This window comes from Salmo salar, chromosome 26, assembly GCF_965601325.2.
Source record: "Salmo salar chromosome 26, fSalSal1, whole genome shotgun sequence".
NCBI lineage: Eukaryota > Metazoa > Chordata > Actinopteri > Salmoniformes > Salmonidae > Salmo > Salmo salar.
The window spans coordinates 28,285,624-28,312,389 of record NC_138316.1 but is presented as its reverse complement, the minus strand read 5'-3'; the positions used below and the strand labels follow the sequence as shown (position 1 = coordinate 28,312,389).

Below are 26,766 nucleotides of genomic sequence, written 5' to 3'. Positions count from 1 at the left end.
TGAGAGAATAGCAGAAGATAAGAGCAGAAGTCTCTCACCTGCAGGAAGCTGACAGCCATAAGGAAGAGGCTGTAAGAGCCGATCCCTCCAGTGAAAACCTCGTTCAGATCCCTCTGGAGCAGGAACTGCTTCAGCACCAGAACCAGCTTCGGAAGCACTGGGTATTTCTTATGGATAAAAGAAACATGTGGTTATGGTTAAACCCATGGCTATGGTTATAGTGCCCTCTAGCGGGGAAAGTCTCAAACTAGGACATTGGGTAATAAGGGACTGAGGAGGGACGTAGTTAAGTGGAGGAGGAGACGTAGTTAAGTGGATTAGCTACCAACACCTCCATTAGAACCCAAAGAACCTGACATAAATATACTACAATCTATGCGCGCTAACTGTCAAGCCTGTTTCTTCAGCTAGCCCTTTTACCGGACTGCATTAGGTAAAAGCAATGTACCCTGAATAAGAGATGCCTGCTTCACTTACCTTTTTGTAGTCTTTGATGAGAAGGGCAGCTTTGACTCCATTCTTCACATTGAAGCTGATGTCCACCTTCACCTCTGTGCGGAAGTCTGTCAGCTTGATGATGGGTACCTGGAACAATGGAACATAGTGGTGATGAGGTTGGATTTACACATACAGTCACTCGAGGCAATGACACACTGCACACAGTTAGTATGCATGCACAACGTGCAGATCACTCAACACTATATACGTCAGCTACCACAGCAACTGAAATGACACTTAAAGAGCTGCAGTTAGTTTCATGATGGGTGGCCATGAATAAGTTAGTCCTAAATATTTCCAAAACTAAAAGCATTATATTTGGGACAAATTATTCATTAAACCCTAAACTTCAACTAAATATTGCAATGAATAATATGGTAATTGAGCAAGCTGAGGAAACTAAACTGCTTGGAGTAACCCTGGATTGTAAACTGTCATGGTCAAAACATATTGACACAGCAGTAGCTAAGATGGGGAGAAGTCTGTCCATAAAGCGATGCTCTGCCTTCTTAACAGCACTATCAACAAGGCAGGTCATGCAGGTCCTAGTTTGGTCACACCTGGACTACTGTTCAGTCGTGTGGTGAGGCGAGGTACCACAAAGACGGACTTAGGAAAATTGCAATTGGCTCAGAACAGGGCAGCACAGCTGGCCCTTGGATGTACACAGAGAGCTAATATTAATAATATGCATGTCAATCTCTCCGGGCTCAAAGTGGAGGAGAGATTGACTTCATCACTACTCGTATTTGTGATAAGTATTGAGATGTTGAATGCACCGAGCTGTCTGTTTGAACTACTGGCACACAGCTCGGACACCCATGCATACCCCACAAGACATGCCACAAGAGGTCTCTTCACAGTCCCCAAGTCCAGAACAGACTATGGGAGGCACACAGTACTACATAGAGCCATGACTACACGGTATTCTATTCCACATCAAGTAACTTATGCAAGCGGTAATATTACACTTTACAAAAACAGATAAAAATACACCTTATGGAACAGCGGGGACTGAAGCAACAAACAAAAGGCACAGACACATGCATACAAACACACGATAACGTACACACTATACACACTTACACAAGGATTTTGTGTTGTAGATATGTAGTAGAGTAGGGGCCTGAGGGCACACACTTAATATGTTGTGAAATCTGTTGTAAATGTATTGTAATGTTTTAAAAAAAATGTAGAACTGCCTTAATTTTGCTGGACCCCAGAAAGAGTAGCTGCTGCCATATTAAATACAAATACAAACATACCGTGGCCTTGTCCAGCACTTTGATGGAGTTCTCGTCAGTCACGTTTTTCTTCCGCAGGGCCTCTTCCAGGGTCCAAAGGGGCAGGTTTTCCCAGTTCCCAAACACCACCAGATCGATGTCACTAGGAAGTGGAGTAAGTAGTAGAGGTCAGGGCAACATCACATTCAGATCTGAAGAGAGGACTCTCCAGTTCACTTTCACACACATCTTATTGTCACTAATGCAGAGTCCCCAGTTACAGAGTGTGTGTGTGTGTGTGTGTGTGTGTGTGTGTGTGTGTGTGTGTGTGTGTGTGTGGGGGGACGTCGGAGCGGAGAGCGGTCTGGCTCGTCAAGAAACAAGGTTAAAAACAGCTTTGGATCAGCAGTGCTAAAATTACCACAGCCTTAATCCCAAAAAACAAAGGCAAATAATTACACCATGGCCAGCCACATCACTCTTTCTCCATATAACCACTCACAAAGGGGGGAATTCTGAACAGAGTTAAACGTGCGTAAATGTAACATTATTCCCTTTTTATGCACTTCTCTCTATTCTGACCTTGAACTTAAAGGAAAATTCCACCCAAAAACAATATTTTGGTATTTGTTTCATTAGTCCATTGCTGATATAGTCCCAAAATGTTTAGCCTGTCAGCAATCAAGTTTAAGATGTGTAACTTGAAAAATACAGCCGGTATGATGCATTTGCCTTATATGATGCAAAATGCATCATATTGACGTTACGCAACTGAATAAGGCAAGTCTGAATACCAAATACTGATTAGTGTGTAGGAAAGGCCTAAGAGCTTACCCACTTGGCACAGACTCAGTTAAACATCTGGTTTTGATTTACATGTGGTTGAGTTGTCACTTAGCATAAATTAAATTAGTAAAATCAACAAAAACAATCACCTGTCATTGGATTTAGGTTAAACAAGAAATTCCTTTACCTTGATTACTTTTTCAAAATCAAATTTAAAAAATGTGTTGAAATTACGTGGAAAAAATGTTGATTAAACCCGTTTTTGCCCAGGGGGTAGTTTTTGTAGTTTAACCCCATCAGTCCCGAGAGCCCAGCAAACATCTGCCTTTCATTTATCTGACTTACATTTATCTGCATGTCCAGCCCTTATACAATGCCTTTCGAAAGTATTCAGAACCCTTACCTTTTAACCATGTTACAGCCTTATTCTAAAATGGATTACATTTGAAAAAAATCCTCAGCAATCTACACACAATACCCCATATTGACAATGGGAAAACAGGTATTTAGAAATGTTTACAAATGTCTTGAATTAAAAACTAAAATACCTTGTTTACTTAAGTATTCAGACCCTTGGCTATGAGACTTGGAATTGAATTCAGGTGCATCCTGTTTCCATGATCATATTTGAGATGTTTCTACAACTCGGAGTCCACCTGTGGTAGATTCAATTGATTGGACATGATTTGGAAAGGCACACACCTGTCTCTTTAAGGTCCCACAGTTGACAGTGCATGTCAGAGCAAAAACCAAACAATGAGGTTGAATGAATAGTACGTAGAGCTCCGAGACAGGATTGTGTCGAGGCACAGATCTGGGGAAGGGTACCAAAACATTTCTGCAGCATTGAAGGTCCCCAAGAACACAGTGGCCTCCATCACTCTTAAACGGAAGAAGTTTGGAACCACCAAAACTCTTCCTAGAGCTGGCCGCCCGGCCAAACTGTGCAATCGGGGGAGAAGGGCCTTGGTCAGGGAGGTGACCAAGAACCCGATAGTCACTCTGACAGAGCTTCAAAGTTCCTCTGTGGAGATGGGAGAACCTCCAGAAGGACAACCATCTCTGGAGCACTCCACCAATCAGGCCTTTATGAAAGGCACATGAAAGCCCGCTTGGAGTTTGCCAAAAGGCACCAAAAGACTCTCAGACCAAGAGAAACAAGATTCTCTGGTCTGATGAAATTAAGATTAAACTCTTTGCCCTGAATGCCAAGCGTCACGTCTGAAGAAAACCTGGTACCCTCCCTACGGTGAAGCATCATGTTGTGGGGATGTTTTTCAGTGGCAAGGACTGAGAGACTAGTCAGGATGGAGGCAAAGATGAACAGAGCAAATTACAAAGAGATCCTTGATGAATACCTGCTCCAGAGCACTTAGGACCTCAGACTGGGACGAAGGTTCACCTTCCAACAGGACCACGACCCTAAGCACACAGCCAAGACAACGCAGGAGTAGCCGGACTTGAACCTGATCGAACATCTCTGGAGAGACCTGAAAATAGCTGTGTGGCAACGCTTCCCATCCAACCTGACAGAACTTGAGAGGATCTGCAGAGAAGAATGGGAGAAACTCCCCAAATACAGGTGTGCCAAGCTTGTAGCGTCATACCCAAGAAGACTCAAGGCTGTAATCGCTGTCAAAGGTGATTCAACAAAGTACTGCATAAAGGTTCTGAATACTTATGTAAATGTCATACCAGTTTTTTTTTATTTTTCATACATATGCAAAAATGTGGAGAAGGTCAAGTGGTCTGAATACTTTCCCGAAGGCACTGTATTTAGCCTTACAATGAAGTGTTTTATTGTGAGGCTAAAACAATTTGACAAAACAGTTGCATCTGAGTTTAATCTACACATTTAAAAAAAAAATTACAAAATTATCTGCCAAAGTAAAAATCTGATTTAAAAAAATATGAATGCAGTAAGTATAGAAATGTATTTTTTTCCAACTGGGAAATGAATATCTAACTAGTCAGTGACAACTGTGTGGAGTTTGTGACCGCAACTGAGTTTATTACAGTATTATAGACAATATGTCCTGGGATTTCCTATGATCTTCTATGCAGAAGAACCCCTTACCTTCTAACGACGCTTATGAGCGTCAGAGAAAAAGATGGCTTTTAATAGTTTGTAGCTCAAACCATTTGGACTCTAGACGTTTTGGTAGAACAGACTAAATCAAATGGTACAACCCAGAAGTGCGTAGCTCAAACACACTGTTTAAAAGGGGTTAGAAGTCCAAAACACACCAGCGATAAGGTGGGACTCATTGGGTTAAAGGTCAGTTTACACTCACTAATGGTGCGCGGGTCAGCTGTTTGTTCACCCGCACCCACCCGCTATTGCTAATAACCCATCCACAACCGCATGTGAAAAAGTGAATCTGAGGCCCGCAACCGGCCCTAACCCGGATTTTTTAAGGTATTGTTTGCTCTTTATTCAACCCGCCACCCACCCACCCGCCCTTCATCCACACAATATTTAATGGCCCTAAACCCGACCACCCCACGGTTATATCCGCAGGGTCTGCAGGTTATGAGTCAACCCGCATATCACCAACATACTATAAGAGAGATTACGATAGGAAGGCCATTATGTACTCCATTACCTGAATCAAACAGCTTACCTGGTTGGCAGATAGAGGCCCGTGCTGAAACTCCCAAACACTTGAACCTGTAACAAAGTCAAATGTGTTATTCATGATTTCACTTATCAATCAGAGAAGCCGAGCTATACATTAGCTTTGAACTGATACAACGGCAGGTAATTTGTTACAAAATAAAGACAAATTATTTGATTTGACTTCTGTCATGTCACGTGATATGCTACTCGCCTGTGACAACAGTCTGATACTTGAAGACAGGTGTCAACTAAAGCGATAAAAATATAATATTTATGCTAAGTGGGGAGGGAGTCTAACATGCATCAACTTATTTCACCTTTTATGCAAGTCGGGGCACAGTCATTATCTGACAACCATGCACTGTTCCTGGGAACTGAACCAACCATTACTACTGTAGTTATGAGAACAAGGATAAAATTATGCTTTAAACCCCAACGGTTTAGACAAAATAGAAATGAAATAAGCTTTTTATTTAATGTGTCCAGATTCCAGACAAATATCCCGCTTTATCTGAGCTTTGTGGGCATTAACCAATGTCACATCACATAACAGTATTTCACATTGGTTCTGAGGGCTCAAAAATAGCCTTTGCTAAGCCTTAAACCAGCCGTTATTCCCTTAAACCTCCCTCCTGGGCTGAGCTCCTGCCTGAACCGACCAAGGGGGTTAAAGCCTGGGCTCCAATCTGCTTACTAGAGGCAGGGCATGTGATTGTGATGTGGGTGGAAATGAGAGGGGTGATGGTGATGGATTGCCACTGTGTGGACGAGTTCCAATTCCAGTGAGGGGGAACACACATCCACACAGGTCCCCAAGGTGAACTTAACTCATGGCTCGGCTCTCTACTGTATAAAGAGCTAGTAGTCATCACTTACATTATCGAGAGACGGAGTGAAGTTAGAGAGGGAGAGAAAGACATGGTGGCCGCCTCCTAGACTAATTATTCAGCTATCTGGTGGGTTCACAGTTGTTCAGTTCACCCAGTCACAGACAGGTCTCGTATTGAGTGTGTGTGTAAGAGGTCAGGTGATTGCTGGAAGTCTTAGTCCTGTTCTTGTTGTGGACAGGATATGAACTACTCTCCTGCCTCAGTGGATGGAGTAAGAGGTAGGAACAGCAGTGGGCTTTTCTGTCTAGCTCAGGGATGGGCAACTGTTTTACAGTTTTTGAGATTAATTCCTGTGATACTACACAATTTGCCATGGGACAGAGAGAAAAATGTGCAGTTTTACAGCGAATTCCCTGTAATTCTACATATTTTGCCATAGGGTGAAGAAATTAAATGTCTTTATATGATGTCTGAGTAAGAGGGACTAATAAAATCCATAGGGGACCCCCGGTCGGTAATTCGACCATGAATACTACAAGATAGCTGACCACTAGACATTTTAGCTGACATGGGCTAATTGAGTTACTGTCAGTGACTGACATAAGAGAACTGCTGATGTACAACCACATTACAAAACTGCACCTTGTGTATTCTACTATTCCAACCCAACAGTAAATTGAGACCCAGACTGAGTTCCTAAAACAAACAAAAAGTGATCCGCGGGCCTACAAAACGGCAGTTGTCCATCCCTTGTATAGCTGAGAGCAGACACACACAGCTCTATCAGCAGGCTCAAAGTCAGCAGGAATAAGGACACCTGGAGCACTGTCGATTACAGGCCAAAATATAACAGCAGGGAGATAAGAGCGGACCGACCAGGTGCTTTCACAAATGGCTGCTGGTCACACGCCCCACCATATATGGCCTGTCTTTCATCATCATTACAGCTCAGCCCATAGGGAGAGAAAATCACTCTCTCCTACAGAGTCACGACTCCTTTCAGACAGCTATAGAGCCAGCCAGAGAAAGACTAGAAAGATGTAGAGACAGCATTTCTACATAGAGCAGCAAGTTCTCATGCTGTCTCTAGCAATGAAGGGAATTTGTTAAATGAGGGAACAGGAGAATGTGAGAATCTCAAGCAGCTTGCTGTGTGGGTGAGACCTGTCTGTGTAGCTAGAAACCACTTCCATTCCAAACCTTTGCTCTGCCTGTCAATTCTAGTAGTTGGTGTTGGCTTTTATGAAAACATGAACTCTGCATGGTTGCAATATTTATTTGAACGATGACCCATATTAGCCTGGGCCCAGATCTTTTCAACTATGTAAAAGTTTCAACAACCAGAGGAGTCTGCTGTACACTAATAATGGTCAAACAGATCTGGGACCTGGCTAGGCCTGTATGGGCTTAGGACTGGAACTGTAGCGATGTGAGTGATCTCTTACGTCAGCAGTGGGCCACAGGTCTTTGATGACCCTCTCGATCCTGTCCACCACCTCCATCCTCATCCTCTCCTCCTCCGCCCGAGGAGACATGTGTTTGTAGAAGTCATTGATCTCCTCATGGAGCCTGCAGAACACAATGAAAACAGCATGATCAGGGTTAGGGGAGACAAAGAGAGACTGAGCGAGAGAAAGAATAAAGGGAGAAAGTAGCATGGTCATGGGGATAGTAGGATAGAGTCTGAAACAGATCAAAATACACTGACAAAGATTGAAGGCAGAATATATTGATTGAAGGCAGAATATACTGTAAGACAAATCTAAATAACAAGTCTACAATACATATTTTATTATGCCAGTCAATGCAATCTGTTAACAGCTTTCACAGGTAGCTCACTGAACAGCCACCAGAGACAATTACCCTGCCCTACAATCTAATGAAATAGTGAAAACAGAGACAATTACCCTGCCCTACAATCTAATGAAATAGTGAAAACAGAGACAATTACCCTGCCCTACAATCTAATGAAATAGTGAAAACAGAGACAATTACCCTGCCCTACAATCTAATGAAATAGTGAAAACAGAAATGACACTTCCTCAAACACACTAGGCATTCATGAGGAGTTAATTGCAAAGCATCATTATTACATAAACTGGCTTCTTTACTGGAGGTGTGTTGTGTTAAAGGCTAACTGCCAACAAACTGTAATCAAGTAGCATCTACTGAAGACTGGAAGAAATGCATTAACTACAGGATTGACATGTTTTGACAGGCTGACATGTGAGAAAAGATCACAAAGCCACAATAATGCAATACATCTACACCTTTGGTACAAATCATAGGGCATATTCCCACTGTTAGGGGTATGGACCAGTTCTTCCCTGGTACCAAAGCAGTTGGCATAAATGTAATGTCCCTTGCCTGATTCAATAGTTTGGGAGGACAATGCTAATAAGTACAAGTGTTGCTGTCCTTGAGTTAAAAATGGATGCTTAAATCAACTTTACTAAACTATCAACAGGTCCGCTTCCCTTCACCTTGGCCCCGATAAGTCAGGCAGGTAAACTTGGTCCTTGACTGGGTGAGTATGAATGCCAGGGCTCGTTTAGGGAGACCAGGGAGTGTGCCAGTAATTGACTGACTGGGGTTATTTCTGCCTGAAATTCACCCTGCTGTCTGTCTATTATTAAAGCTGCAGATTGACCAACACATCCACCCACAGGGCCTAGACCAGAGGCTATATCAATAACACTAAAGACTGTGTCATGACGTTGGCCTCTTTGAGTACAGGGAGGACAGTTGACCCCCTCCCCCCTTGCACCATCCCCCAACCTACCTTCCCCCACCCAGTCCCTGTGTGAAGGAGTGGTAAAATTCCAGGAGAATCTCTTGCCACATGGCCCATAGAGAGACACAGGAAATTCTTCCAACTCACAGAATTGGGGAGCCAAGCGACATTTGTGTTCTGGAGAAGGTATGGAAGACTGGTGAAGAATCAAGCTACGAACTGGTCCGCTTGGTACAATTTTGTGACACTCAGAAGAGACAATATAGCCATATTACCATAAAACTGTTTATATAGCCTCAGCGATGGGACTTGCATCCAAATGGTTGTATAGAATGTATTAACCTCTATGGGCAAGGCGGGACGAATTCGTCCCACCTACGTAACAGCCACCTGAATTCAGTGGCGCGATTTTTGAATCGTTTGAAATACTATTACTTCAATTTCTCAAACATATGACTATTTTACAGCTATTTAAAGACAAGACTCTCCTTAATCTAACCACACTGTCCGATTTCAAAAAGGCTTTACAACGAAAGCAAAACATTAGATTATGTCAGCAGAGTACCGAGCCAGAAATAATCAGACACCCATTTTTCAAGCTAGCATATAATGTCACATAAACCCAAACCACAGCTAAATGTAGCACTAACCTTTGATGATCTTCATCAGATGACAACCCTAGGACATTATGTTATACAATACATGCATGTTTTGTTAAATCAAGTTCATATTTATATAAAAAAAACTGCTTTTTACATTAGCATGTGACTAGCATGTGACTAGCATTCCCACCGAACACTGCCAGTGAATTTACTAAATTACTCACGATAAACGTTCACAAAAAGCATAATTATTTTAAGAATTAAAGATACAGAACTCCTTTGTGCAATCGAGGTGTCCGATTTTAAAATAGCTTTTCGGTGAAAGCACATTTTGCAATATTCTGAGTACATAGCCCAGCCATCACGGCTAGCTATTTAGACACCCACCAAGTTTAGCCCTGACCAAACTCCGATTTACTATTACAAAAGTTTGATTACCTTTGATGTTCTTCGTCAGAATGCACTCCCAGGACTGCTACTTCAATAACAAATGTTGGTTTGGTCCAAAATAATCCATCGTTATATCCAAATAGCGGCGTTTTGTTCGTGCGTTCAAGACACTATCCGAAGTGTAAATAAGGGTCACGAGCATGGCGCAATTCGTGACAATTTTTTTTATAAATATTCCATTACCGTACTTCGAAGCATGTCAACCGCTGTTTAAAATCCATTTTTATGCAATTTCTCGTAAAAAAGCGATAATATTCCGACCGGGAATCTGCGTTTAGGTAAACAGACAAAAGAAAACAAAGCATGAGCTCGACGCGGGCACGAGCCTGAGTCTCACAGTACTGTAACCAGCCACTACCCAAACGCGCTACTTTTTTTCAACCAGAGCCTGCAAAGCCACGATTCAGCTTTTTGCCGCCTTCTGAGAGCCCATGGGAGCCCTAGGAAGTGTCACATAACAGCAGAGATCCTCTGTAATGGATAGAGATAATCAAGAAGGGCAAGAAATTGTCAGACAGGCCACTTCCTGCATGGAATCTTCTCAGGTTTTGGCCTGCCATATGAGTTCTGTTATACTCACAGACACCATTCAAACAGTTTTAGAAACTTTAGGGTGTTTTCTATCCAAAGCCAATATTTATATGCATATTCTAGTTACTGGGCAGGAGTAGTAACCAGATTAAATCGGGTACGTTTTTTATCCAGCCGTGTCAATACTGCCCCCTAGCCCTAACAGGTTAACTCAGTCATCGGCACGCCCCCAGGGACACAGACAGGACCAGGCGTCATTTGACAAGCCTGTTCTATGGTCACTATAAAACCCCACCCTGATCTACTTTCTTCAGACCAGGCCTCCACTCCATTGCGAGTTGGCCAATAGGTTTGAACATCCAATTCCGCTACTGAAAGTGAACTATACCACGTGGTTAACTTTTAGACTATTGATACCGACAGAATTAGAACAAGTCTTTGATATCAATTAATAGTCTGCAGCTAGAAATTATATCATTGAACGCAAAGACCAACGAAACATCCATTCTATAACGACATTAATGAATGTCGCTTCGAAAGATCCATTCTAAGAGAGCGAGAGAGAGAGAGAGCGAGAGAGGACAAAACTCTCTAACAGAACGACGCTCCAACAAGGATCCCGACGACACACTGAGCGTAAATATATATTGATTGCAATTGTTCCCGAATGAGTGAGCGCTCATGTGCAAAGGATTAGCATATCAATTGTTAATATTAATGAACTCTGTGTACCTCCTCAGCTGAACTTTTATGACCCTTTGTCTAACAGACCAGCCATGCCTGTTTAGCCCACTAAGGCACATTACTCTACCAATTCTTTGTGACGATAATTACTGTTTGTATACTTTCTGTGAATTACTTAGTTTAGTAAATAAATGATTTTAAGACAATTGATGTATGGATGACTCTTAGTAAAGGCTGGGTTCGTGCAGATACAACAATTTACGAGGTTTGGAATGAGACTGGACGCGAGGTAAAATACACCATTTAAACCAGAAGATAATCGGCCTATACTATAATAAAATATACAATGTTATAATATAGGAAAGTTATATTAGGAAAATTATAACTTTGTAATCTGAATATTTTCCTTGGTGCCCCGATCTCCTAGTTAATTACAATTAAACGATTAAACAGTTTAATCGCGTGATAATAATTACAGGGAGTTAATTGATAAACATGTTTTCAGTTTAATGGTACCCCAAAGACACGACAACTGGGTCACACAAACATTCACACGTGGTACTGATTGCCGCCCACACACACACACACACACACACACACACACACACACACACACACACACACACACACACACACACACACACACACACACACACACACACACACACACACACACACACACACACACACACACACACAGCAGCCTAAGCCAGCTGCCACCTCAACCTTTGACCCAACCAACACACTTCCTTGTCGTTCCAAACTCTACTGGTTAGCTCTTGTATGTTCTGGCCAGTGCTTAGTGTGGGGAGAGGAAGTGGAGCAGGAACAGAATGGAGAGAAATCAAGCCAGTCAAAGGGGATCGGAGCAGACAACACGTGGACACTACCTCTAACACTCAGTGACCAACCAACACAGTAAGGCCGTAGGGAAACTCAGTCATCGGAGGATAAAATACGTCTTTCCTTATCTTACAAAGGAAACTCTACTAACTTGATTTGAATAGCAGGCTGCACATACAGCATTATGATTGTGAGTAGAGCAGAGGCAGCAGTCCTGTTGTGTGAGTAGCTGTAATGTGAGTGAACACCACATACTGGAGGGGGTGTAGTAGAGGCCAGGACAGCTGGGGCTGTCATGGACTGGCAGTGGAGCAGGTCACTCTGCCCTGGCTGCCCCTTTACTGGGTCTGTTCACACACAAACACAATCCCAGTCACCCACAGGGCCATGTAAACACAGTACCCAGCCAATGACAGGCCTGCAGCACAGCTTCCTTTGGCAGGAAAATCAAAGAGAGAGTGGGAAAGAAACGGTAGCTACTTCTGAGCTTGTTTAGCCAAGCTGTGTACCTGAGAGGGCTCAGTTGTGAGAAACACTAGTAGCTACTGTAGAGGATTCAGCCTGCCTGTCATTTGGGTAGCGCTCTGTGGAGCGCTGCGTTTTAGATAAGTCTTCCCTGGCGCTTACAGCAGTCTATGTTTCACCTAATCCTCATCGACACCCAGACAGACATTCCTGGTGTAGCAGCCAGGAGTCCTATTGAAGGGCCCTGACCCGGTTAGACCCCAGCTGATAGCCGCCCCAATCACCAGCCTGTCTGTTGGCCCAATCTACACAGCAGTCCGCCAGCCAGACAGTCATGCAAGTTCAATATCATCAGTCCCTGGGTAGAAGTACTCCTCCCTGACGTGATGATACCAGGCCTTTCAAGCTACATCACTGCAGGTGTTAATCCTCAAACAATGATCCCTTTATATTCACACAGAGGAGTGTATCACACAGCTTGTAATATACACAATAGGCTGGTAAACTAATCTAACTTCTACACCTTTCCTCACCCAAGCACCAGCCTCTCCCATTTTAAGTAGGCCAAGCTAACTCCTCAGGGCAGGCACGTTAATTGTGTGTGAAGATACCCACCATGAGGTTCCCTGTCCTGAGGTACCATGAGCTGTTTTTCTGGACGGGCCAGGGCCTCACATTACAGTGTATTCTGAGCTGACTGAAGCAGAGAGCACTATGCAGGGGATTCCATCCTTATCTTTCCATTTGTCTCTTCATTTCTGGTGTTGGTCAGACTGACATGGGAACAGGAGTTAAGTACCTTCAACACGTGATACACACAGGCAGCAACAGGCCCACAGATAGCCTCTGCAGAGGCAACCTGGCTGACAGCATTCATCACGCCCAGCCAGTCACTGCAACAAAGACTGCACCGTGACCACACCTAGAGTCAACATAGCACGGTATGACTACAGTGGGAACTAGTGATGGGGGGGAGGGAAATCTACACAAAAACATCTAAATTAATGACAGATTTAATTCTGACTATTTTGAAGAAGTGTATACTGGCTACAGCGTCTCAACATGGCCAAACAGTACTATTGCCGTTTGCTTTTCAAGTGAAGGTCTTTTAAAGAGAATATGTGAGCACTAGAGGTCGACCGATTAATCGGAATGGCTGATTAATTAGGGCCGATTTCAAGTTTTCATAACAATCGGAAATCGGTATTTTTGGACACCGATTTGGCCGATATTTTATTTGTATTTTTTTGTACACCTTTATTTAACTAGGCAAGTCAGTTAACCTGTTGGGGGTAGGGGGCAGTATTGACACAGCCGGATAAAAAACGTACCCGATTTAATCTGGTTACTACTCCTGCCCAGTAACTAGAATATGCATATAATTATTGGCTTTGGATAGAAAACACCATAAAGTTTCTAAAACTGTTTGAATGGTGTCTGTGAGTATAACAGAACTCATATGGCAGGCAAAAACCTGAGAAGATTCCTTACAGGAAGTGCCCTCTCTGACAAGATCTTGTTCTTCTTGTCTCTGTTTATTGAAGACTGAGGATCTTTGCTGTAACATGACACTGCCTACGGCTCCCATAGGCTCTCAGAGCCCGGGAAAAAGCTGAATGATATCGAGGCAGCCCCAGGCTGAAACACATTTGCGCGTTTGGCAAGTGGCCGATCAGAGGACAATGGGCTTAGGCGCGTGCACGAGTCGACCCCGTGCTTTATTTTCTTTCGTCTTTTTACCTAAACGCAGATTCCCGGTCGGAATATTATCGCTTTTTTACGGATAGTGTCTTGAACGCACGAACAAAACGCCGCTATTTGGATATAACAATGGATTATTTGGGACCAAACCAACATTTGTTATTGAAGTAGAAGTCCTGGGAGTGCATTCTGACGAAGAACACCAAAGGTAATAACATTTTTCTTATAGTAAATCTGACTTTGGTGAGTGCTAAACTTGCTGGGTGTCTTATATGCATATATATGCATATTCTAGTTTCTGGGCAGGAGTAATAATCAGATTAAATCGGGTACGTTTTTTTATCCGGCCGTGAAAATACTGCCCCCTAGCCATAACAGGTTAACTACACATGGTTGATGATATTACAAGTTTATCTAGCCTGTCCTGCGTTGCATATAATCGCTTAGGTACACGTTGCTCCAACCATAAACATCAATGCCTTTCTTAAAATCAATACACAGAAGTATATATTTTTAAACCTGCATATTTAGCTAAAAGAAATCCAGGTTAGCAGGCAATATTAACCTCTCTAGGGGAGGTGGGACGAACCACACTATTCAACAGCCAGTGAAAAATCAGAGCGCCAAATTTAAAACCACAAGATGTCATAATTCAAAGTTCTCAAACGTAGGACTATTTTATACCATTTTATAGATAAACTTCTCCTGAATCGAACCACGTTGTCCAATTTCCTAAAGGCTTTACAGCGAAAGCAAAACATTAGATTATGTTAGGAGAGTACATAGACACAAATAACCACAGCCATTTCCAAGCAACTAGCATGCATCACAAATACCCAAAACACAGCACTAACCTTTGACGATCTTCATCAGATGACACTCCTAGGACATCATGTTACACAATACATGGATTTTTGGTTCGATCAACTTCATATTTATATCTAAAAACAGCATTTCACATCGGCGCGTGACGTTCCGAAAATATTTTGCCTCCAATACTTCCGGTGAATCAGCGCTACAATTTACAAAAACACTCATCATAAACGTTGATAAAATATTAAACGGCCATTCAAAGAATTATAGATGAACATCTCCTTTATGCTAACACTGAAAGATTTCAAAAAAGCTTCACGGGGAAAGCACACTTTGCAATAATCTGAGTACTGCGCTCAGAAAAATACACCAGGCAATACAGATACCCGCCATTTTGGAGTCATCTAAAATCATAAATTGCATTAGAAATATTCCCTTACCTTTGATGATCTTCATCAGAAGGCACTTCCAGGCATCCCAGGTCCACAATAAATGTTGTTTTGTTCGATAAACTCCATAATTTATGTCCAAATAGCTCCTTGTTGTTCGCGCGTTCAGTTCAGCTACTCCAAATGTAGGAAGCACGCCGAAAAGAAAAGTAAAAATCTATTTACGTTCGTTCAAACATGTCAAACGTTGTAAAGCATCAATCTTTAGGGCCTTTTGAACGTGAAACTTCAGTAATATTCCAACCGGACGGTTCCTGTGTCTTGAAAAACGTTTTGGAACACAGGCTACTTCTCACATTTACGCGCGCCAATGAACTAATGGGTCTACAACTTCCCAGCATTATTGTTCAGCCTCTGTTCATCATTAGACGCCTCAAACAACTTTCTAAAGACTGTTGACATCTAGTGGAAGCCTTAGAAACCGCAAAATGAACCCTAACTCACTGTGTGTTCCATTGGCAATGACTTGAAAGGACTACAAGCACCAGAATTCTCACATCCTGGTTAGATTCTACTCAGATTTTTGCCTGCCATATGAGTTCTGTTATACTCACAGACACCATTCAAACAGTTTTAGAAACTTCAGAGTGTTTTCTATCCAAATCTACTAATAATATGCATATTCCAGTTCCTGGGCCCGAATAGTAGGCCATTTAATTTAGGTACGTTTTCCATCCGGCCGTGAAAATACTGCCCCCTACCCTAGAGGTTAACCAAGTGAAATTGTGTCATTTTGCGTTCATTGCACGCAGTCAGGGTATTTGCAACAGTTTGGGCCGCCTGTCTCGTTGCGAACTAGTTTGCCAGAATATTACGTAATTATGACATAACATTGAAGGTTGTGCAATGTAACAGGAATATTTAGACTTATGGATGCCACCCGTTAGATAAAATACGGAACGGTTCCGTATTTCACTGACAGGAAAAACGTTTGAGATGATAGTTTCCGGATTCGACCATATTAATGACCTAAGGCTCGTATTTCTGTGTGTTATTATGTTATCATTAAATCTATGATTTGATAGTGCAGTCTGAGCGATGGTAGGCAGCAGCAGGCTAGTAAGCATTCATTCAAACAGCCCTTCATAATGCATTGCGCTGTTAATGACTTCAAGCCTGTCAACTCCCGAGATTAGGCTGGTGTAACCGATGTGAAATGGCTAGCTAGTTAGCGGGTGCGCGCTAATAGCGTTTCAAACGTCACTCGCTCTGAGACTTGGAGTAGTTGTTTCCCTTTCTCTGCATGGGTAACGCTGCTTCGAGGGTGGCTGTTGTCGATGTGTTCCTGGTTTGAGCCCAGGTAGGAGCGAGGAGCGGGACGGAAGCTATACTGTTACACTGGCAATACTAAAGTGCCTATAAGAACATCCAATAGTCAAAAGGTATATGAAATACAAATCGTAGAGAGAGAAATAGTCCTATAATAACTACAACCTAAAACTTCTTACCTGGGAATATTGAAGACTCATGTTAAATGGAACCACCAGCTTTCATATGTTCTCATGTTCTGAGCAAGAAACTTAAACGTTAGCTTTTTTACATGGCACATATTGCACTTTTACTTTCTTCTCCAACACTTTGTTTTTGCATTATTTAAACCAAATTGAACATGTTTCATTATTTATTTGAGGCTAAATTGATTTTATTGATGTATTATATTAAGTTAAAATAAGTGTTCATTCAGTATTGTTGTAATTGTGATTATTACAAATAAATAAAATTGTCCGACTAATCGGTATCGGCTTTTTTGGTCCTCCAATAATCAGTATCGGCATTGAAAAATCATAATCGGTCGACCTCTAGTGAGCACATTTGTCCGGTTTGCCGCCAGCTGAACTGAAGCATGCTGACTGCTTAAGTCACTCCATCTAGAGCCACCTGTAACAATAGAGGACAGGGGAGGGGGCCATCCTCGGACATACGCACAGGAAGGAAGCAGTCTGGCACTGGGCCAGGAGATACAGTCATCAGAAATCCATTCATATAGAATTCACATATAGCCATTAACTTGGACACATTCAATTCAACTGACTGACACACACGTCACATATTGATATGATGCGCACGCACACACACTCTTCCATACATACACTCCCACAGAAAGTCCATAGTCAAACCTTTGTCACACGTACCACACAATGACTGATACACTTATCGGGGGAGATCAAACAAATCTCCCACCAATTTGGAGGCGATGGCAATAGAAGTGTATTGTGTGTGTGCCAGTCTCCTAGCAAATGTAGTTGTCTCACACTGCCAGCCTCCTACACTGTGCTTATAACAAACAAAACCTGTGCCAGAGTCAGTTTCATTTCAGAGAGTCAGCCTCAGCATAGACTCTCTATTCCAGCTCAGTTTCATTTCAGAGAGTCAGCCTCGGCATAGGCTCTATTCCAGCTCAGTTTCATTTCAGAGAGTCAGCCTCAGCATAGACTCTCTATTCCAGCTCAGTTTCATTTCAGAGAGTCAGCCTCATCATAGGCTCTTTATTCCAGCTCAGTTTCATTTCAGAGAGTCAGCCTCGGCATAGGCTCTCTATTCCAGCTCAGACCAGTGGTGCTGCTAAGTTTCATTTCACAGCAGCAGTGTCTTTCTGACTGGCTGTCCGTGTGAGAGAGGAGAATGGGTTTCGTTTCAGGGTTAAGCCACATCGCCTCATCACCCAGGGAACCGCCTTAGACCAAGGGGAGCAGCCCAGTGCCTCTGGAGCATGTGACAAGCAAAGAGCAGGACTAGGCAAACCCATTTGGGAGCCCTGGGTTTGGAGGAAAGGCTTTGCAACTGAAACAGGCAACATCTTTTACAAGATATAGATACTGTAGTGTACAACTGAGCAGCAAGTACCAGTAGGTTAGTGAGGCAGCAGAGTAGGTGTGGTGGAGGAAATATGTCTTCACATGAAGGAGATGGGGGGAGAAGCATAACTTCAGGGTCTCATCTGCAGGTTTACGGTTGGAGTGGCAGACTGGTACTGCTTATTGACCAGCTGCTCAGATGGACTGACAGTGTAAAGGTGTGTGAGAGCCAGAGGGTGCACCTGTCTCAGTTCAGAAACAGGCAGTAAAAGACAGAGGAGGGAAATCAAACTGGCTGCCAAAGGAGAGGGTTCACTGGCAGATGGCTTTTCGGATGTGCAAGGGCAGCCCCCGGGTTTAGAATGGCCTCCACCGAACAGCATTAGAGCAACCAGCTATAAATAGTGCAGAAGGACCAGGGACAGAAATAACAGGGTACTGTACTATGCCCATGTTTCATAGCGCTGCCAGAAACAGTGAGCGACACGTCATCCAGCAGGCATTCTCTTCACGTGAACCTGCAAAAACTTCCCTCACTCACTGCTTATTAGGCAGTCCCTCTGTTGGCAGTGCTACATGTGTAAATATGCCTCTCACACAAAAACATGAGTAGGCTAGCCTGAGTGACAGGGCCAGCAATATGCATAGTCACACACACACAGGAAAGGATGTCAACCCAAACCACACACTGAACATAAGGTGGCCAATTCATTAAGCTTTCATCAAATGCCTGACTTATCCTCCAGCAGCACAACGGTGGCTCAGACTGGCTACCATAACCAGAAGATTTGGGTTAAAGACAAGCGAGGGCTACGAGGACCGCAGTTGTCTCTGATCGTTAGTGACCTGCTTGGCCTCAGTGGAGTTATCTGGCACACACTAGCTGCGGTTGAAACCATGTGTTTAGTGCTGCAAAAAAAGCTCCCGGCTCCACAGGCTCCAAAACATCTGGCGTGCTGGAAGTCCAGCCAGAAACACTAGACTACACTTATATTACACCATCCTCTTCAATTAAAGCCCTAAGGCTCGATCCACCATGACATTTAGGCCTATATTCAGCAGTACAGAGACCCATGGACAGACAGATATCAAAAGAACAATCTGACCTTTATTAATTGGGCTGCTAGTTTTTGGGCTTCCACAAATACAATCCGCAGACACACTGCTAACAGATTTGAGCCATTAGCACCAGGCTAAACATTAGCAACAAGAGTCTAGTCTACTCAAACTCGTGTGTTTAGTCTAAACGTACTGCATGTCATGTCCTCTGATCACCGTGACAATTTCCACTCCATCTCTGAGCTCACAGGCTAGACTCCAAATCACTGCATGACCCTAGTCTGCCTGTCAACCAAATCATCATGGCTCCTCCCACTGTGTGAGGCCTTTGAAAAAAGAGCCAGGATGCTACATGTGAGTGGCAACCTATCAAACAAGCATAGAGATCTGTGGTACAGGTTGCATATTGAGTTCATCAAGACTGAAGGAGAGAAGAGAGCACACGTGTGCTTTCATCATGAAGTGATGCCTGTACCTTGGTAGGTCTCTCAATCTCCCTGGTTGAAAGGCATTTATGCAGGCTTATTAAAATGCAATTGCCACAAATGTTTAAATACTGACCGTGAAAAGAGATTTCAAACATCCAATACTTTATCAATTACCATAATTTGTACAACAGAAACGGACACCAAAAAAACACAGCAGTCTCCAATAATTTAAACTTATTGTCAAACAGTACGACATTCACAAAATAAATATGATTGTCTTTCAGTATTGAATTTGTCTGGGCTGTACCAAAACAAGAAACAACCTAACAACTTGCTACCCCTTATGCTGTTCAGACTACATTAACCCAACAGCTTTCAAATTGGCCAGAAGGGGAGAACATATAAATGTAAAAAACATTCCTCTTTAAGCACATGCGATGGCTGAGATAGAGGGTTTCCCACACGTGCTGGTAGAGGGAAGGGTATATTACCCACAGTCCAAAGGACCAGCAGCATGTATAGCTCTCTGCAAGTCCTCGCCTCACCCCCTGGCTGTATGCCAGAAGGGGGGGGACAATGGCCTTTTCTCAATTAGATTTGCAAGACATGTCAAAGACAAAATTATAAGTAGCATGTCATTTTAAACTGTTTGCATGCTTTTCTCCTTCAAGAAAACAATAGCTGATTCAAAGGGGGTGTGGCAGACTTCAAAACTCTTCCGTGAAGGACTCAGGTAGGATACACTTGTGTTTGTTTCCTCGCCTAAAGAAGGCTATCGAGGAGGCCCATCTTCCGTTTGCCAAATAACGAAATGACAAACTCAACGACCGCTTATCGGTTTCCGGGTCACCGAAAAGAAAAGACAGAGGACGGACATTTGCCCAAATGAGAAAACTCCATTGATATCGCTAACAGCCAGTACAGTACAGACCGACTCATAGCTCTATGAGTGGTGCTGTGTTGGGGTAACATGAGGTGATATCTGGAAGCTGGAGCTGTGCGACTTGGATCATAAATCTCAGAGATGGTTATAAAAACAATAATGTGCCTATACTGATAGTCACCAAGCAATTAGCAGCACATTTAGATGGCCCATGGGTCAACAATGTACAAAACTAATCTGGCACTGTGTGACCCCTGACCTCAACACATAGGACCAAGGCCAGGATTATGTTCAATAGCACACAAGTAGGGCACACTGTAGCTAAAGGTAACGAAACAAACGTTTTTTATTGGACAAGTTCAGATAGTCTCTCCCGGTTTCACTCCATTTTGGGAAGTTTTCTTCTGTTTTGCGCCTAGTGAACACAAGCCAGGTCTTTCCACAGCTAGTTGTGTGTGACAGCACAGTGCAGTCATACAAATACTATTTTAGGCAGTCCACTCCACTCACACACCAATAACATTTCTGGTTCTTTCGCAACAGCTTTTGTTTCAGTGAATCAGAGGTGGCAGAACGCCATTGCTGCTCCAGAGCTCATTGGATGGAGGGCTCTGTGACAGAGAAAGAGCTCAGGTTTCTCTCCTGGAGGGGCGGGTTTGTTTTGGGAGAGCGAAGCCAGGACATGCTCAGCGTGTGTTGCATGTAAACACAGCACCCCTTATACAGGGCGGCTGGACCTTCTGGCCTCAACCATGCAGTCCAACAACTCTGCATGCATACACACCTCCGCCCCTATTCGCCCTATCCCCACCCCTGCAACCAACAACAGTGCCTTACTCGTCCAAGGAAAATCGTTCATCTTCTCCCACCCTTTTCTTTCCCCTCCTCATCAAATTGTGTATGCCACAGTGGTCACAGTCACACGAATGTAAAATCAACCCCTTGACTAATGCGAGCCCGAATAGGCGATCCCTCAGGTATCACAAGCACAGGAAAATGCACCTGGATGTGAATCACTTTCCAATTTTGCGCTTCCCAGTCAGGGACTTGGGGAAGAAAGCTAATGAAACGTTTCCACAACCAGAGATTACAAGCCTGTAAAACACTTTCTGAAAGCGACACTATCAATTGGCAGATATTTAGGCTTTAAATGTATATATTGTGAAATATATGTTCATAATGCAGCTCAGTAACTAAGCATTGTGAGCAGAATAAGAACCAGGAGTGTGGGAGAGAGAGCCTGGTTGTGACTGTGATCCAGGCTGTATAGTAAAGGTTGTGGTATTAGAGTAATCACTAAGGAATGTCCTTACGCAAACAGTGTGCTTCATATTACTATAAATGAGGATCAGCTTAGCTAAGACTTTGCTCTGGGCTCTTGCATGTTGCTAGCCTACGCTTGTCAGGCACGTAGGCACTTGTCAGCCTTTAAAACAATACCCCACCCACCTCAGGACTTCTCTCTAGTTTAAACTAGTAAGAACTGCATTTCTGAAATAGCTGTCACACAAAATTTCTGTCACACTAAGACTATATAAACTAATTGGTCAATATGTTTTTTCAAGACAGACCTGCTCCTTTATACCTGGACGAATAAACAGAGGGGGGACTCAGGCAAAACAACAGTGATAAGATACGGAAGTTATTTGGATGGTTGTAAAGCAGCACATTTCATTTCAGCGTCACTTGTCTGTGGAAATACCCTCTGTCATTATAGAGAAAATGGTTACAGTAACCTAACCTCTATATCTGCTTTGTACCAACCTGACATATTGATCATAATCAGTAAGCTAGTATAGCCAACCTATATGAAAGACGGAGTGTACTCGGGGCTCCCGAGTGGCACAGAGGTCTAAGGCACTGCATCTGAGCTAGAGGCGTCACTACAGACCCTGGTTCGATTCCAGGCTGAATCACAACCGGCCATGATTCGGAGTCCCATAGGGCGGCGCACAATTGGCCCAGTGTCGTCCGGGTTAGGGTTTGACCAGGGTAGGCCATCACTGTAAATAAGAATTTGTTCTTATCTGACTCACCTGGTTAAATAAGGGTTAAATAAAAATACCATACTAAGAGACTCTACTAGGAGGTCTGGACCTTTATGGCTGAGAGGGTATACTTGCCCTGTAGCTACACGGCCCCACTGACTGTCCCTGATAACTACATTTGTGTCAGAAGTGGGACAATCTGTCAACTCTCAGGCCTTTACTTACGGAACACTTCGAGAGAAGGGGAATAGTTCAGCCTTCCTATATATGTTGTGTACTACGGCTTCTGGCCAAGATTTCTGAACCTTTAAGATACATGTTGTGCATTTGCATCTGCCCAGTCGCTCCCCTTTAAAGGGGGGCAGAACTCACTGATGTCACCTCGCTTTTCCACAGTCATTAAGAAATAGATACCATTTCCAAATTGCAACTTGGGGTTGTGGTTTGATGTGGGTGTGTTATGTTTGCTATATGTACTATAACAGTTATCATTGTTTGTTCCTATTCACTCACAGTAGTTAAGATATCCCCGAACAGCCACCCTATTATGACTTTGGCTAAAGGAATAAATTGTGTTTGTGATGCCAAAGTTAGCACTGAGGATGTGTGATTTGGAGAAAAAAAACACGCTGTTTAATAAAGAACAAGTATTGTTCCTGGAACATAACATTGGTGACGATGTAATATTGTTGTCTCATGTAAAGAAGTCAGAGGGATGCATGCTAATGGATAGATCTGCTGTCTAAAGAAATTGATGGGTTTCTTCAATCTCGCAAATCTCAATTTTGGAAAATACTGACTATGACCAAAAGTATCCTATTTACACCTTTTAGTACATTTTGGAACTAGAATAGATGCTTCTGACTATTATATCCACCAGAGAAGTTGTTTTTTCAGTTTTAATTGCAGCAAATAGGCAACAGTGAAACAGACGAGAAATACCAGCATTAGTTAGGTAGGCTTAGCCTGACAGTCAGTCACATGTCAACTATCAAGAAAAGAGTTGTGCATTGACTTGACTATGGTTACTGCTCAGTACTCGTGCTTTTAGCTAAATGTCATTCGGATTAGATTTTCTTGTTTAGCTCGTCAGCGTAGGGAACACATGCAGATGTTGGCAACCACGAGGTAGCTAGCTACCAAGGTCATAAAACAAACTGCTGGATGTAGCTAACTAACTAGCTAGTTAACGTTGACTGTCCCATTGCTTTCACCTGACCGTAGCTGGTTAGGAACGTCCCCCAAAATGACGGATTATGACGCTGACGGTCAAATTAGCACACCTAAATATGGCTATGATGTCTAACCATAGGAATATGTGCGCTCACTTCACCAGCCAAATTAGCTGGCTGGCTAGTTGTCTAACCAACTAACGTTAGTGTGGCAGAGATATATAACGTTAGCTAGATAACGCGTGATGTATGATTAATTTGTAACGTTATATGAGCTAGCTAACGTTACTACTATCTAGTTTTGATGAGTGTCATTGTTTCTTACCCCAAGATTCCTTCAGAGTAGTTCTTGACTTTCCATGGTGTTCCCGTGTAACCACAGCCTCCGGTCTCGAGGCTACTGTTGAATCCATAAGTGCTAGCCTTGTTATCTCTTTTCCTTTTGTTGGGGTGTCCTGAGACCCCAGAGACCCGAGTGCCCACTTGCCACCCTCCACTGCCCCTCCCCAACGATGAACGGTTGTTGTGGTTGTTATTAGCTTCCAACGGAATAAAGTCTCGTTGTTCGACCACATCTATGTCTTTCGTTGAGTTGGACATTCCCTTGTTCCTGGGTTCGCTGTTAATGACAGCTCCGTTCTTGCTCGAGATCTCGTTACCCAATGTCCCGTTGATGTTCGATTTCGGACTGAGGCTTGACGTGCTAGACAAACTACCCGTGTTACAGTTGTTATTGAAGTACAGATTCCCCAGTCCTTGTGTTGTTTCCCAAATCTGCATCCACAGGCTGTTGGCTGGCCCACGTTGTTCTGGCTGAAACCAAGCGATTCTTGGATCCATCAAACGACAGTGCAGGCACACTGCCCCAGAGCAAGGCTCAGTTCGTGTAGCTAAAGCTAGCCAGGTAGCTAGCTAGCTAACCTCCCTCGTAAGCTTTACAGCGGACTAACGTTAGATATGAAGGTTACTTCAAATTACTATAAAATATCTAAACCTGCTATCCATGAATTAAAACGACTATTAGATACTATTATTATTAAACAGTAGGCGTCGTGTTTAATGAAAGAATGTTGGTAAAGTTTGGATTGAAGAATGAAGGAAACGTGCAGCCATTGCCTATCGAAGCGATTTCTGACCCTTTCCTTCTGATAGTGAGTCCTCAATGGCGGACACTGCGCAGCCGCAGATCCGCACAGAGTGAAATGGTGATTCGAAAAGGGCGGAGAAAGTGTAGTTCTTACGCAAGAGCAGAACATGTTACCTGTTGCGTAACAATGGGCGATTGATGAATTATTTTCACATGAGAACATGAGGTAAACACACTGAAATAAGTCTGTGGGAGGTTTGTAATACAATTAAAAAAAAAGCCAAGATAGACCGAACTTAAATGGTTACTTCATGTCATGACATGATATTCTATCCACTCGGCTGATAAATTACATTTCCGTTATTTCAAAGTATGAAAGCAGCATATCAAAGTGGAGGCTATATACCAACAGCTGTGCCTTCTCCCTTCAATGAAACCACCATTGCGGAACTATTTTCTAAATCCAAAACCGCAACTTGCTACCTTGACCCCATGACCACTGCCTTAGTTAAGGCATGCCGCCCTGTTCTCTGCCTCCTAGTGGTCAAGATTGTAAATGCATACATTAGAGTGTCAAGTTTGAGAAACAGACCCCTCACAAGTCCTCAACTGGCAGCTTCATTAAATAGTACCCGCAAAACATCAGTCTCAACGTCAACAGTGAAGAGGTGACTCCGGGATGCTGGCCTTCTAGGTAGAGTTCCTCTGTCCAGTGTCTGTGTTATTTTGCCCATCTTAATCTTTTATTTTTATTGGCCTGTCTGAGATATGTTTGTTTCTTAGAAACTCTACCTAGAAGGGCAGCATCCCGGAGTCACCTCTTCACTGTTGATGTTGAGACTGGTGTTTTAAGGGCACTATTTAATGAAGCTGCCAGTTGAGGACTTGTGTACTTGTCCTTTTGCTCAGTTGTGCACCGGGGCCTCCCACTCCTCTTTCTATTCTGGTTAGAGACAGTTTGCACTTTTCTGTGAAGGGAGTAGTACACAGCGTTGTACTAGATCTAAAGTTTCTTGGCAATTTCTCGCATGGAATATCCTTTATTTCTCAGAACAAGAACAGACTGACGAGTTTCAGAAGAAAGTTCTTTGTTTCTGGCCATTTTGAGCCTGTAATCGAACTCACAAATGCTGATGCTCCAGATACTTAACTGGTCTAAAGGCCAGTTTTATTGCTTCTTTAATGAGAACAACAGTTTTCAGCTGTGCTAACATAATTGCAAAAGGGTTTTCTAATGATCAATTAGCCTTTTAAAATGATAAACTTTGATTAGCTAACACAACGTGCCATTAGAACACAGGAGTGATGGTTGCTGATAATGGTCCTCTGTACGCCTATGTAGATATCCCATTAAAAATCAGCCGTTTCCAGCAACAAAAGTAATTTACAACATTAACAGTGTCTACACTGTATATCTGATCAATTTTATGTTATTTTAATGGACAACATTTTTTGCTTTCTTTCAAAACAAGGACATTTCTTAGTGACCCCAAACCTTTGAACGGTAGTGTACATCCACACAAAACCCAACTCCACTCTGCCACCCCACTCTGTCATTGCCTGTGTCTGTGAACTGAAAACTTGGATGAGCAATACATTTTTTCAACTAAACGATGACAAAACAGAGATCATGGGCCCAATATCCCTCATCAATAAACTGGGTCAACTCAACATGAAAATCTACAGCTGCACCATCCGCTCCAACTCCACAGTCAGGAACCTTGGTGTTACATTTGACCCCACTCTGTCGTTGAACCCCACATCCAAAACATCACCAAGTCAGCCTTCTTTCACCTCAAAAACATCTCACAACTCAGACCTTCTCTCACTGACCCCAATGATGAAAACCTCATTCACGCCTTTGTTTTATCAAGCCTGGACTACTGCAACGCCATTCTCTAGTCTTCCCGCCAAAATACTGGACAGACTTCAACATATAAAAAAATTCAGCTGCACAAGTCCTCATACACACACACCAGACCTTGGGACCACATCACCCCCATACTCATCAAACTCCACCAGCTCCCAGTTCAATAAAGCACACACTGGACTGGCACCCACATAACTTACTGATCTACTGGCACCCACATCATTTACTGACCTCCTGCACCCCTACCTGTTCACT

General features: G+C 43.1%; 1 protein-coding gene across 1 annotated transcript in view; it reads right to left on the bottom strand.

Moving 5' to 3' along the window:
* Positions 1-24,726, bottom strand: part of tent4b (terminal nucleotidyltransferase 4B) — a 31,432-nt gene extending 6,706 nt beyond the window's left edge. The window contains exons 1-6 of the mRNA XM_014176094.3: positions 23,880-24,726; positions 7,403-7,526; positions 5,132-5,178; positions 1,764-1,884; positions 478-585; positions 39-167 (exon numbers count right to left, since the gene is read on the bottom strand). Coding sequence (XP_014031569.1) covers positions 39-167; positions 478-585; positions 1,764-1,884; positions 5,132-5,178; positions 7,403-7,526; positions 23,880-24,394 — 1,044 coding nt within the window. The 5' untranslated portion in view covers positions 24,395-24,726. The remainder of the gene's footprint in view (positions 1-38; positions 168-477; positions 586-1,763; positions 1,885-5,131; positions 5,179-7,402; positions 7,527-23,879) is intronic.
* Positions 24,727-26,766: the final 2,040 nt, after the last annotated feature.